The 14,130-nt window shown below is 42.9% G+C and overlaps 2 protein-coding genes across 5 annotated transcripts in view; one reads left to right on the plus strand and one right to left on the minus strand.

The window, feature by feature from the left end:
- LOC146576847 (uncharacterized) overlaps nt 1-4,731 on the minus strand; it is a 5,637-nt gene extending 906 nt beyond the window's left edge. Inside the window, exons 1-4 of the mRNA XM_085272529.1 lie at nt 4,464-4,731; nt 3,023-3,114; nt 461-616; nt 1-37 (exon numbers count right to left, since the gene is read on the minus strand). The exon at nt 1-37 is cut by the window's left edge and continues 906 nt beyond it. Of these exons, the coding sequence (XP_085128655.1) occupies nt 1-37; nt 461-616; nt 3,023-3,114; nt 4,464-4,599 (421 nt within the window). The 5' untranslated portion in view covers nt 4,600-4,731. The remainder of the gene's footprint in view (nt 38-460; nt 617-3,022; nt 3,115-4,463) is intronic.
- Nucleotides 4,732-6,469: 1,738 nt separating this feature from the next.
- Nucleotides 6,470-13,426, plus strand: LOC146576848 (DELTA-sagatoxin-Srs1a-like). 4 transcript variants are annotated; one of them, XM_085272396.1, is made up of 4 exons: nt 6,470-6,599; nt 6,861-6,964; nt 9,023-9,106; nt 12,559-13,426. In XM_085272396.1, the coding sequence occupies exons 3-4, from the start codon at nt 9,030-9,032 to the stop codon at nt 12,974-12,976; spliced, it is 495 nt and encodes a 164-aa protein (XP_085128522.1). In that variant the 5' UTR covers nt 6,470-6,599; nt 6,861-6,964; nt 9,023-9,029; the 3' UTR covers nt 12,977-13,426. The 4 variants fall into 4 exon arrangements, with proteins under 4 accessions (XP_085128522.1, XP_085128523.1, XP_085128521.1 ...); XM_085272397.1 differs by having other exon boundaries at nt 6,471-6,550; nt 6,891-6,964; XM_085272395.1 differs by having other exon boundaries at nt 6,489-6,599; nt 6,891-6,964.
- The last annotated feature ends 704 nt before the right edge of the window (nt 13,427-14,130 follow it).

Raw genomic sequence — 14,130 nt, forward strand, 5'->3', positions numbered from 1 at the left:
CCTTATTAGATCGTTGGATAATGGCTTCATCTGTGGCCTAGAAAATGCAGAATTCCAAAATTTAATTAAACAGAACACTGGTCAAAGAACATTATACCAAATCTTATTTTAATCTGTGTCACTATTCCAAAAAATGTTACATTAACACATTAGGTGAAAAAAAAATGGATTCATTACAGCATGTGATTTGAGTCCTCAGAATGCTTAAAAAGGTAATGCATTTCTGAAGTGAAATCTCCATGCAAAGAAGCAGAATACTGTCAGAGCATAGAGAGGTGTTCAACTATGAACTCCACACATCGTTCTGATGCAGGTAAAAGAAAAAAGAAAAAACGCACCCATGGTAAATTGTGAAAATCCCAGGTGATTTTCAACATACTCCTGGCATAGAGTGACAAGCAGCATTTTGTTAAAATTATTATTTTCCCTAAAGTGTATACACAAATTATTTTTTTCTTACCTGGGCCGTGGGCTCCAGAATGTTCTGAAGTCTTCTTCCTATTTGTCCTCCTCGCCTTTTGAAGACCTTTATTAGTTTGTCAGATAGCACATCTATCTGCGAGAGTAATATGGACTGCAGTGGCATGGTGGTAATTAGAGCTGGGCGATAGAACGATAACGATATGTATCGCGATATAACTTTTACTCGATAGAGAAATTAAGCTATCGCGATAGACCTCGCCGCTCTTGTCCTCTTAAAAAAATAAAATAAAAAATAAAAAAAGGTCAGCCAATCTAAATTAAGTAGCGCAGAGCCGAACCAATCACAGCCGCAGCGTCATGTCGCGTGACTTGTTACTACAGCACAAGTGCCAAGCCGCACGTGTGTTTGTTTGGGAAGCAGCCAGCGGGTAATGGAGGAAATGAGTGTGCCGACTAGAAAAATCAACCGAGCGTGACCGAAGAGTAAACAGATGATGGTTCCAATGCCGGAGAGATTGTCGAACGGAAGAGCCATAGAAGTTCCGTAGTTTGAAGGTATTTCGGCTATTTCAAGTCTGACAAAAACAGAGTAGCGTGCACTGTAAATGTGCCGAAAGCAAGTCTGGAAATACAATAAACTGGTGCATGCGTCACACTGTGCGCCACGTTATTGTTTCGGTGAAATGAATTTCTACAATACTGTTACTGTTAATTCTACTCTCTGCAGTGTTTAAATGCTTACATATACACACAGTTACTGTCCCTCCACACATACGACTCGGTTCTGCTTCTATGCCCCAGCTTTGTTTACTTTTTCCCACCGAGGCTTCTAGACTTCTGATTGGCCAACATTTCGGCACGGTTAGGAATCTAGCGCCACCTGCTGCTTTGGCATGTTCATAGCAGCGTTTTCCTTCATTTCTGCCTTTATGTGTGGACGGGATTATTTTTTAAAACGAAAAAGGAAAATCTCCGTTTTCAAAAATACCCGTGTACGTGTGGACGTAGCCTCAGTCTCTGACTGGAAGCGCTAATTCGTCATTCGGCTTTTGTCAGACTAAAGTAACTGTTAAAACTGTTTGAAAAGCTAAGCTATACAACAAGGAGAGATTGAGAATTTCCTTTTAGTTCTCAGTTTATTTGATATTGACAAAAGTTAGTCAGTTTTGTCTGTTCTTCTGTAAAACAAACTAAGATTTATTTTTAGAATTAATATTTTGTTTCTAAGTGGAATTGACAATTTAGTCTGTTTCGTTTGTTCTGTTTTGAAACTTAAACGCTTTAGCGGCTGCCTTTTGTGTAGTTTGCAATATTTGCCTTTATTTATCTGAAAAAGTCTCATGTTCCTTAAGTACATCTACCCTGTTGAACTTATTATGGGAAATAAATATTTAAATAAAAACAAGCTGCTGATTATTTCACATTTTACTTGTGAGCAACAGCACATTTAAATCTTACAAATATAGTTATTTGGCTTATATCGTGATAGATATCGTTGTCGCCTGAAATGAAAAAAACATATCGTGATATGAAAAAATCTCATATCGCCCAGCTCTAGTGGTAATGCGCTTAAACTCTGCATTTATCTAAAAAGAGAAGTTGTCACATAAAAAGGCTGTCAAAATCTCAAATCTCACAAGGTTACATCCACACAAAGTTGTTATTTTTTGTCATATTACTATTTATTAGCTATGGGTCCCATGTTGCTGAGCAGTTCCATAGTTGCCCTTACTTCCATACCACCCAAAGCCTGTTTGCAACCACAGCAGTTGCCTCCTTCTGGCCATTTTGCAGTTCTGCCAAATGACCCAGAAACTACATCTATTATTGTCATATACACATCAAGGTCTTTCATTAATACTTAGTTAAATTAGTTAATTTGACTTTTCCAGAAAATTTACCTTACAGATGCAAATCTTCACTAGTAAATAAAATAATGTTATTAAAACCTTAACTGTAACACCTCTACATAACAGCGCTAGAGAATTGTTCTGAAGCAACACCAATCTGCCCTTCAGCAGCGATAAGCACCATATATCGATACAGAAAAAATAAATTTAACATATTTATATTGTCATTATTTTTTATCTCTTTAAGCCCTCCTCTCAGTCTCTCTATAAATCAGTTAAAACAATTTGTTGGGTTTTTGTGTGTCTTTAACATGTTATCAGTAGATTACATTCACTGCCCCAGAACATGAAATAAAGCCCCACGTCATGCACTTCCTCTCCTAATGAGTACTGCATAGGTGTCATGCCCTAAATAAACCGACTTTAGTGAAGACCCCCACCCCCTCTCCCGAACACACACACAGAGCCCACCCCATGGCAAACTAGCTTATTTAACTGTTAACTAAATGGACACAAGTTTGTTAGTCTGTATTCACTGAGAAAAAACAAGCGGATGTGACTGGGCACACACTGAAAAAAAGCTAATGCACATAATATTGTCCCGCAGCTTAAGCTAGCATTATCGTTAGTTAACTTAAGGAATGACTTGTTTTTTACATTATGTTGCTCAACAGCAATTCATGAGAAAAACTTCCCCATCTAATGGATGTTCTCTTCGTTTCCTCTCAAACATGTAGTTTTCAGTTTACCTCGACAAAGTAAAGCTCAGCACCAAACGTAAACGAAGCGAAGACAAAAAATGGCGGACCGCCATAGTGAATTTTCCCTCGCAGAACACACCCTGGGGGGTGGAGTTTCAACAGAAAACATAACTATTTTCTGTTATTTTGATATGACTGGTTTTAAAAGACTGAACATCCTTCTAAAACAAGTGAAAGGCGTGAGACTTAATTATGTTTAGACCAAAAATATAAATGATTCATGTTGGATATATTTACTGTATTTTTACTAATTTAACAACCTCATCATTACATTAGTTGCTTTATGCTACTAGCATTAGCTTGAAGCTCAAGGTCGTCATTTTATTTTATTTCTTTTTCTGGGCTTACAAACAGGACACACAACATTTAGATAACCGTTACACTGAATCTTGGGTCTGTGTTGAGTCTTCCAGCTGCTGACTACAGAAGCTAGATTGACCTTTCAGCATGTTTTTAGCGGCTGTGGCTATGTGCTGATAATGTTACCGTGTGTGAGCAGTCACATTGGCAGCAGACATGTTTCAACAAACTAGTCATATCCCGGTGTTGTGCCAAAAAGTGATTGTCTGCCAAAAACTGATTTCCGGTATTTGCCAAAAAGCGATTGCTCATATTTAAAGTGCTATAAGTAACTTGTTGGGCTATAATATGTTAAACATATGTCAAATGCATCCCTTATGGATGACATAAAGTCATCTTGAGCCACAAACAACATTCGTGTAGCAAGATACAAGCCGCAATCAGTTTTTGGCAGCGACTTTTATATAACCTTTATTTATGCAGTAAAAAAAATCTCATTAACATTAAAAATTTATTTTGTAAGAGTAAGTTGCCCAACAGGACAGCAGAAATGGCAGCAAATATTACAATAGTTCTGTAAAAATATTTTAAGTGGGGATAAAGGACCGGATTGGTTATAATGTAAGTACAAGTTGTAAAGATACTTAAAAAACAGATAATGTTTTAATTCTTTATGTAACCCCTTTGTATCCCCTGTTCACCGAAGTCTATTTACGAACATACGTAAAGATATTACACATAAAAAATACACAGAAACACTGGAAATCAGTTTTTGGCAGACAATCACTTTTTGGCACAAGACCGGCCCTACATTAGCTTGTTTAATGGTTAAGACACTGCAGGTACCACCACTTACTACAGACACCGATGCAAGTTTGTAATAGTCTGTTAATTTAAACTGAAAGAATATACAAACAATATTAACTCACATTATATATGTTAATTACTAATTTGCTTATCGCATAATTTCGGTTACCATTAGCTAACTGGAGCTAGCTAACATTAGCCTTTCATGGTTTTCGATAAACAGCCCACATACCTGTAAAATGACAACACCCAGTAAAAGTCCACATATATAAAGGGTCTACACTCTTTCTCACTGGTGTGTTAGCTTTAAAATCTTATTTACCTTCAAGTGTAAAACTCCAGATGGTAGTAGATTTTCCAAAGCGAGAGACAAAAATGGCGGACAGTGCAGCCGATTTTTCCTTTCCAGGGGGCGGAGCTTGAGGATAAAACACGACTAACTTGTTTCTTTTCAACATGATTTGTTCTAAAAGAATGAATATTCTTAAAGAATATGTGAAAATTAAAAGACAAAAATATGTTTAGATGTGAAATTTAAATTAGTCATGCTGGATATATGAAGTAATTCTATGCAAATTCAACAACCACCCTATTGCATTTTTTTCAGTGTAGTTTATTGTGATGGTGCTGTTTTTTTTATTATGTTGCTCTTTGTTGTTTGCTTTCTCTTCTGTTTTTTTCTCCATACAGGTGACCCAGGTGTTTTGTTTTTTGTTTGTTTGTTTGTTTTTTCTTTCTTCCCCCCCTTCTCACCGTCTCTTCTCCCCTTTGGTTTTCTTTCTCTCCCTCTCTTTCTTTCATTCTTTCTCCCTGTCCTGTCCCCCAGTCATGTCTGTCCCGTTTGTAGCAACTGAAAATAAAATAAATTCATAATTATAATAAAGGTCAATCAAATGGACCAATATGGCAAGGCCATGATGATCCACTTGGTAAAATAAATCCGCTTGGCATCTTTCTTGGCCTTAAGACAACAATTCTGATGCTAAAGATCCAAACGGGACACAAAAAAAAAAAAAAAGAAAAAAAAAGAAAAACGGATGGCTGACCTCCAGTGGAGGATTATACATGGAGCAATAGCCACGAACAGACACAGAGCCCACCTGGACCCAAGCACTGGGGAGGGTTGTCCTTTTTGTTCAGAAAGGGAGACGCTGGAGCATTTAGTGGTCTGTAGTCAGGTTGCAGAGCTCATCACAGCACAGAAACAGCTTTAGTGAAGGTTACAAATGATCTTCTTATGGCCTCTGACAGTGGACTCATCTCTGTGCTTGTCCTGCTAGACCTCAGTGCAGCGTTCGATACTGTCGACTATAATATCCTATTAGAGCGATTAGAACATGCTGTAGGTATTACAGGTACTGTGCTGCAGTGGTTTGTATCATATCTATCTAATAGACTCCAGTTTGTGCATGTAAATGGAGAGTCCTCTTCACACACTGAGGTTAATTATGGAGTTCCACAGGGTTCAGTGCTACAGTGCTAGGACCAATTCTGTTCACATTATAGTCCATCCGGGTTTTTTTGGGGTTTTTTTTGCTTTTTCCTTGATGAATATTTTTTCATATTTCTCTATATGATGTATTTGACTTGTATTTTGTGTGTTCTAAAAACTCAATAAACATTGTTGCAAAAAAAAAGAATAGAATAGAATAGAATAGAAAGCATTTTACAGCCCTTTAAAAAACAGTGAATCTCTGTTTTACAATCTGCTGCTCATCAAATCTTCTTTAAGCCACAAACAGAGTCAGGAGTACCTGAGAGATGACCTCATCAGACAGATGAGTTCTGGAGCAAACTCAGCAGCAGCTCCATGCTGTCTGCACAAGTTCAGCTGTAAAAAAGAAACCCCACCCACAGACTTCATGTAAGCTCCACCCTGACCCTAATTCTGGGAAAACAACCTCACACAGTAGCTCAGGCACAGATGTTTCCTCTATTATCTCAACCATCATAGTGGGAATGTGAAGATCAGACCTCTACAGGATACTGGGAGAAACACACACACTCGTCGTCTGTATTCATATCTTGTGAGGACATGTTGTTGACATAATGCTTTCCCTGACCTTTACCCTGCACCTACACCAATAACCGATTGTAACTTTAACACTAAAACCACATTTTGAGTCTCAAAGGTGCCTTGGTCCCCACAAACACATGAATACACACTCACAGAGTGTGTGTGTGTGTGTGTGTGTGTGTGTGTGTGTGTGTGTGTGTGTGTGTGTTGGATACTGGCAGCGCTGATGGGAGGAAGCTGGAAAGTCACGAAAACAACATGTGTAGAGAATTCCAGCACATTAAAAAACCCTGCAGACTGAAGGAGTCTAACTCGAGGTGGTGGGAGGGGTCAGATATCTGGGTACATGTGCCGTGTATAGGACGCAGGCGAGGAGTGCAGCTCGGGCTCAGGTCTGTGTGCTAAAGAAAGCTTTACCCCGAGCTTACATTTCTGATCTGAGTGAGTTTTCACCACACGCGAGCTCGCAGGTTCAATCTGTCCTGAGTTAATCTCATCATCATGCTGAATAAGCCAGAACAATCCTCTAGTTTTCGATTGTGTTCAGGAAACGTGTCAGAGTTTCTTTGAGTCTGGTTGTTTGTTCAGAAGCGTCTTTAGTGTTATTTTTAGAGTTTCACTTTGGCACGTTTGAGGTTTTCAGGTTACACTCTTCAGATTAGATCAGTGAATGTCATTTTTTCTATTTTCTCTCCATTGGAGACGTTTCTCTGTCGGCTCTGATTTCCTCAGGAAGCCACGCCTGACCATTAGAGCAGCAGCAGCAGCAGCTCAGAGACTTCAGCAAAGACCTGCAGCAGCAACCAGTAAGTGAAGCTTCTCCTTCAACGCTTCAGCATTGATCAGAGTCCAAACTGGTTTTGATTTGACTGGAAACATTGAGGTTAAAGTGTATGACAGTGCATGAAAGTGTATGGTGGTGTAGTCCTGGCTGCTATCGGGGGTTCGGTGAAGCAGATCCGTGGATGTGTGTTTGGCTGTAGCAATAACACGGTCATTTCTGACACTTGGGTTTTAAACCTCTTTTTAGGATAAACAAACTGTGATGCAGAGCGATACAAACTCCTGTATTCAGGTTAGAAAAGCACTAATGAAATGTCAAAAACAAACAGCTCTGTGAGGACTCTGATTGGTCAGTGAGGGGTTAACAGCTCTGTGAGGACTGATTGTTTCCAGCTGTGATCAGGCTCTGGGCGGCGGCTCCTCCCACCAGCACACTGTTACACAATGCCTCAGTCATGTCATCATGTTGAACACCTTCAGATTTCCAGTGAAATGGCTTTAAAGTCATAAGTGAAGAAATCAGACTCACAATTTACCCAGAATGCACTTTGTGAAGTCTCCTGTAGTGAATGGTCAAACATCAGATTACCAGTGCTGGTTTCTGCTTGTCAAACAGCTGCATACAGATGTTGTCTTCTGACTGAGACTCATCAGAGCTTCAGTATTAAAGTGGTTGTGCTGGTGGAAAGTCAGGTGACTATGATGGCGTCGGGGGCACCATTGACTCGGACCAAGAACACGCCTCCTATGACCCACAGTGGCTCTGACCGTCCGCCAGCTCGTGTCAGAGCGGTTTCAAACCTGCTGCCAGGCTGAGAGACGGCGGTCAGTCAGTGAAAACATCACAGTGAAAGAGGAAGTGGAACAGGAAGTGACAGGGAGGGGTGGTCGTGTCATACAGGAGCAAAACAGACAGAAGAGGATTTGTGTGAGGCACTCGAAGGCAGCAGGTAAGAGGACAGAGAGAGAGAGAGAGAGAGAGAGTGTGTGTGTGTGTGTGTGTGTGTGTGTGTGTGTGTGTGTGTGTGTGGAGTGCACTGCGTGGACGTGGAGAACATGGTCACCGTCGGTGTTTCTGTGTTCGTTCTGACTGATGAAGGAGATGAAATAACGTCTCTATGAGTGCGTGTTATTGAACATGCATTATAATGAGTTTGCAGAGCTGTTGTTGTGTTTGCCCTCTCAGTCTCTTCAAAACTGATTTTTAATGTCGCTGTTTTCACCCGGGTCAATAAACATCAAAGTTACGGGAAAGTCGTCTGTTGCTGAAAATGACCTGATATCACTGAGACGTGTTTGACGTGTGTGTGTAACGTTCAGGCTGCAAAGTTGTTTGCATCGGGTTAAATTCCTGCGTCAGTGTGTGTGGAGCTGCCCGTCGCTCCTGCAGGAACGTGGACGCCATCCTTACTTTGGTGCTTTTAAAGCCCCGAGTCTCTGTTGTTATCCCGGGACTCCTGCTCTGCAGACGCACCTGTACACACAATGGACAGCCCTCAGCCCAGGCTGTGGTCACCGAAGTAACCATGTAATGGATTTACTGTCAGGTCACATGTGAGTCATTGGTGTCCTGCGCTCTTCTTGGCTTGAGGGCTCTGATGCTGATTTCATTGTGACGCCTCAGGCTCATGGCACCTCTGTGACTCCCAGATATCAGCTTTTCTTGTAGTCACACGATCACTCGTCTTCATGGTTAGCTAGACACAGGCTCACGTTACCTGCCCGTCCTCCCCTCAGTAAGGCAGGAAAAAGAGGAGGCGGCGATGAGGCTGAGAGGACCTGCGGGTGTAATAAACATTTAAATATTTCCATCATGTGAGCAGCAGCTGAGAGCTCAGGAAGTGTGTGTGTGGTAGCGAACAGGAAATAACAAAGTGAGAAACATAATAACAGCTCAGGCGTGACCCGATCACGTGATGCTGACTGAGCCAATCTGAAGCTGAGGACAGGGCTGGACTGCGTCTCTGGAACCGTCCCCTGCATGATGATGCTAGCTCACCAACAACCCAGAGTCCAGGATCCAGGACAGGGAGTAAACTGAAAGGACTTCCTCTGACTCTGTTTTCTGCTCCCCTGCACAGGTTCATCATGGGTCTCCCAACTCACCGTCAGTGCAGCATCGAGATCCAGAACAAGACCACGACGTTCACCCTGTGCAACCCACGGTGAGTCCTGCAACTCCACGTCCACAGAGAGCTGTCCCCGCGTCAGCTGCATGACAGTTATTGAAAAATCACTTGGATGTTTCTGTGAGGTTAAATCCAGATATATGTAATTATTGTTGTTTTCATTCATGAACGTTCACAAAAGCAGAAAAAGTAAAAGCACAGTTGTTGATTGATTAAATTACAGTTAATCAATCACACGTGAGTGTGCTGCAAGGATTTTAAAGCATTGTGAAGTTTGACGAGATCCCTCGACCCCACGAACGAGCCTTTCAGACTCATGCTGGGACATGAGGGGTCAAGGAAGGACAGTAGGAAGGAAAACTTCCTGTTAAAAGGTAGTTTTTCCTTTCCACTGTCACCAAAGTGCTGCTCATAGGGGGTCATATGATTGTTGGGTTTTTCTCTGTATCTACTGTACAATATAAAGCACCTTGAGGCGACTGTTGTTGTGATTTGCGCTGTATAAATCAAACTGTGTAAATTGGGAGTGTCAGAGCAGAGTCAAACAGGATGTGACACGAGTCAGATCAGATCTCTGACAGGAAGCTGCCATCTTTCTGTTGAGCTACGTTCCTTCCTGCTTCACCAAACCTCAGACTTCCTTTAGACCAAACCAATCCAACCAAGGTGCCATTATTTCTATTTCGTATCACTTTATAACTTCTTCATCTCAAAGAAAAATATCTCCTACACCATATATAAGGATGCATTGTCTATGAAAGACACAAATATGGTTCTTTTCATGTACTGGCACAGCTACATTTGTCTGAAAGCTTACTTTATGGCTCTTGTATAGTTATCTGTGGTACTATATAAGATGAGCGCTAAATTCACCCACGACATGGTTAAGTTGGTGCACTGCCCAAATGTCTGGCTCCTGAGAATGAACCACCATCCTTTTAACTTAACGAGTGAACTGTCTGCTTGTTTCTCCTTAAAACAAACGTCGGTTTGACTCGACACCACCAACACAACCAGCTTCAGCGGCAAAATAACTGAACGAACGTTACTCCATCCAGATGTTTGACTGTAAAAGTGGCACACAGTGGCATGGTCCTCCTGTCCTGTTTGCTGGTTCTGTTTGTGGATGTATTATCCATAAAATCGTGATCTGTCTGCAGGGTTAAAGTCAGTCTTCTAAAGTAAAGGCCTTAAAAGTAAGTGGAACCTGAGCCGCATTAAGTACTGACATTGCTAATGTCACGTCACTTTGCCGACATTTGACCAAAAGTAACTTTTTCCACGTTCTTCAAAATTTGCATTGCTACTTAAATAAGTGAGAATAAATATGTCACAATAGATACATGAGAACAAAGCCCAGCACTTGCTTGTCTTCCCCCAATTTGTTTTTAAATTAGCTGTGTCCCAAAACGTCGGCTGCATCCTCCGGAGGCCGCATTTGAAGGCCAATTACGTCACAGCCAGGCGACGAAGGCTGTCCCAGTTCGTCGACTCCTTCAAATGCGGCCGACAAATGCGTCCTTCATTTCCCCGAATTTGAAGGATGGGTCGGGTGTGTCCTTCGTGCCCAGAATTCATAGTGCGGGGCCAGCCAAATTTCAGCTGCCAACAATGGCGGCCGCTGCTAAGTTTTAAAATTACTCTTATTAATCTTTCTGGGTCACAAAATAAACTTTTAACATATTTTAAGGCGAGAAAGCAGCTGTGTAAATTACAAATGTCTGCTCGGTTTATCAAGAAATCGTATATTTGCAAAAGTGTGCCGACGTTTTCGGAGACGTCTGTTACCCACCCGCTCGATAGCAAGCCGGGGGGTTCAATGGTCACTCCAGCCGGCGAGAGCAGCGGACTCCCGGCTTCATCGTTTTCAGACCCCCGCTCTTTCGCTACTCAGGTTAAACATGATATAAGTCACTCGGATAACTTAAAAATGTAATTGTTTGCCTTTTTTCTGTGTTTTATTTGTTCCAGAGTAAATCGGTTTGGCTGAAATCAAAGTTATTAGATTATTAGATTAAATAAACTTTAATAATCCATCGGGTGGGTTCCTCCGGGATTCTCACACAGCTGAATAAACGTTAAACAGAAAACTGATTAAACAGAAGTGTGAGACGGTCGAGAGTTTCCTCCAGTGTCCTGATATAGTTTAGATAGCAAGGAGCAGACGGCCGAGTTTATTAAACTCCACCGAGACAGCGGTGACGCAGATCTGAAGGCTCGACCATCACATTTCACAGCCTCGCACTTCCGGCCTTCTCGGTCTTTGAAGGACCCGGCCCACGTAGACCGCGAAGGCCGGGTCCTCCAAAGGATGCAGCCGACGTTTTGGGACACAGCTAGTATTCACCAACACACTTCCGCATCTGGTCCGTTAAGTTATTGTGTTCCCAGAAACGCTTCTGTTTTCTGAATTGATTTTTTTTCCTTTTGTTTTGGCTTTTAGCTTTTCCTGCACCACCCCTTCTCCCCACCGCTCCACCACCCATTTCCCATTTTGCGTCAGATACGTTAAATAATGTCTGAGAATGGCTAATTAAAATATAGAAAACAGTTCCATACTCTTTCCCAAACCAGCAGAGGGATGCAATCTGTCCAGCATGCCCTAGTCTGTGGAGGAGACTCTTTGAGGCTCCGTTCGATCACTACCTCCAGGTCATGATCATCAGCGAGGACAGGAACGCAGAACAAGCCACAAATCACAGGCTTCTTGCTCAGCTCTGTCCTCACCACAACGGACGGATCACTGCAGCCTGTACAGCCTGCCTTACTTCCTAACTTCCTTCCTAACTTCCTTCTGTCTTAAACCCATCTCCAATCTAAAGTGGATGACCGCCTGGTCCTCCACACTGCAAACCAGCTGATGAAGCTGGATGCTGTTGTTCATGCGACAGATCTCCACTCAAGCTCGTTAACAGTAAACTCCTGATAAAGTTTCTTTAATTAATCCGTCACCATGTTTGATGTTGTGTACAGGATTCAGACCTCGGCCTGAAAAGTCCTCCTGCTCTGTTTGAGCCTTTTAGATTTGAGTCTTTGCAGCGTTTGGCCCTTAGAATCAATCCTCCCCTCAGGTGTGTACACAACATGAAGACATTGTTGCCTCGGTTCAACTCCACCATCGGACCAGAGTCTTTCTGTACCCGGGTCTGTGTGGGTTCTCTCCAGGTACTCTGGCTCCCTCCCACAGTCCAGACACCTGCAGTCAGTGGGGTTAGGTGAACTGGTAACTCTAAATCATCCACAGGTGTGAATGTGAGTGTGTTAGAGCTGTGGCAGACTGGCGACCTGTCCAGGTGTGCCCCACCTCTTGCCCTATGATAGCTCAGATAGGCTCCCGCCCCTCCGCAACCCTGATAAGGTTAAGTTGGCCACTGATGGATGGTCTCTGAGCGTGACGGTGCTTGTGGGTGCAGGTCTCTGCCGGTTGTTCAGGTGTATTGCAGGTGTGAGGTGTGTGTAACGGCAGTGATGTCTTCCTGTTTCTCCAGCATGCACATTGTGAGCGGCTCCTGCAGCTCGCCCCTGCCTCCCACGCTCAGCCCCTACGAGAACGGCAACGCCCTCTTCATCAAGAAGCCTCACACGGCGTGTGGCTCTGTGACCGTCTTCACCTATGACCTCCAGCACGTGTCCACCCTGCAGTTCAACGGCAGGGTCGCAGTGATGTTCTCGGTGCCGTACGACTTCAACTTCTACTCCAACTGGTACGCGGTGGGAGTCTTCGACATGGACAAAGCCTGCGACCAGCACCTTTACGACGAGATGTACAACAAGTCGGAGCAAAAGTTTGTCAGGGGCAAAGCCAAGGGGCCGAGTCTGACCTACAGGGGGGCCTACATCACTGTCAGGGCCACCATGTCCGACACCTACCAGCCCATCCTCAAGGTCGCCATCTGCAATAACTGAGGCCCACAGCCGCACCTGCAGTGTGCACCATTAATCCCACTTAACCCAGTAACACTGGGTTCACACTGCAGGAGACCTGCAGCTGATTGATCAATCAATTAATCAGTCATCAGTCAGTTCGATTCTCTCCTCATTTTATATCCACAAACACAGATTAAATCTCAACATTTATTTGAAATTTGGATTTCTTTCCCTGCCCCTCCTTCCTGATGACATCCAAAAAATGGTGAGCTGTGATTGGTCAGCAGTGTGTCTGTGATGTTGTCTGAACCCGATGTTAAACTTTTTTTCCTTCTCTTTATGTTTGACACAAACTTAACTTTTACTTTTAATGATGTCACTCAGAAATCGTCATGGCGACTGCATTACTGTGGTCCAGTGAGATGAAACCACAGAGCTGTGCAGCTGTGAACATGTGGATGAGATAATAAAGGCTGAGTGAGTCCTAAATGTCTGAGCTGTTTTCTTACGATAACCAATCACAAAGCAGTCTAAGGAGCTTGGGAAGAAAAGCGTCGGGACTTCTTTAAGTTTCTTGAAGACGTTTGGTCCGAGAAGCTTCTTCAGTTTTCAGAGCAACTAGTGCAGAGTCCAAGGTTTTAAGCCCTGTGAGAGTTTTTCTAAAGGGGTCGCTGACCCACTGTTGATCCTCCGCCTAATCACATGAGCCAAGGTGTGAAAACAGGTGTCACTATCAGCCAATGTTGTGAAACCTAGTCCCATCCTGTCATGTGACTTACTGAGGTAAGTCACATGACAGGGTGTGAGTGGGCGTTAAGGCGTCTGGGAAGGATCCCATCCTCTCTGTGAGAGGATACAGAGCTGCTCTGCTAACAGCACTGCCATACACCTCGTGGAGGGCTATGGAGCGTGATCCCTGAAGATGGAGCACGTCCTCTGTTGAGGGACCAGATCTGCCCCACCCTGGCCCTGGATCAGGAAGGGGCAGAGGATTATCTGGATTATAGATGAATATTATTTGCTATTGATATCTATTGACAGTGTATTGATTTGTCCAGGAGCTGAGAGTTAATTAAGTTAATTTGTAAATTTTTGTAGTAAATTGTAAATATTGTAGAACTTTTCTTCTGTCATTTAATGGTCGGGCATTGTACAGCTACAAGCATTTCACCCCCATGTCATACTGTGTATGG

Source organism: Mchenga conophoros, linkage group LG4 (assembly GCF_057382185.1).
Source record: "Mchenga conophoros isolate Kocher_MC1m ecotype Shallow Benthic linkage group LG4, M_conophoros_male_GT1.1, whole genome shotgun sequence".
Lineage (NCBI taxonomy): Eukaryota > Metazoa > Chordata > Actinopteri > Cichliformes > Cichlidae > Mchenga > Mchenga conophoros.

Coding starts and splice junctions, on each gene's coding strand:
- LOC146576848 (XM_085272396.1), top strand. CDS start 9,030: ATGGGTCTCCCAACTCACCGTCAGTGCAGCATCGAGATCCAGAACAAG. Junction 9,107..12,558: donor TTCACCCTGTGCAACCCACG/GTGAGTCCTGCA, acceptor CTGTTTCTCCAG/CATGCACATTGTGAGCGGCT.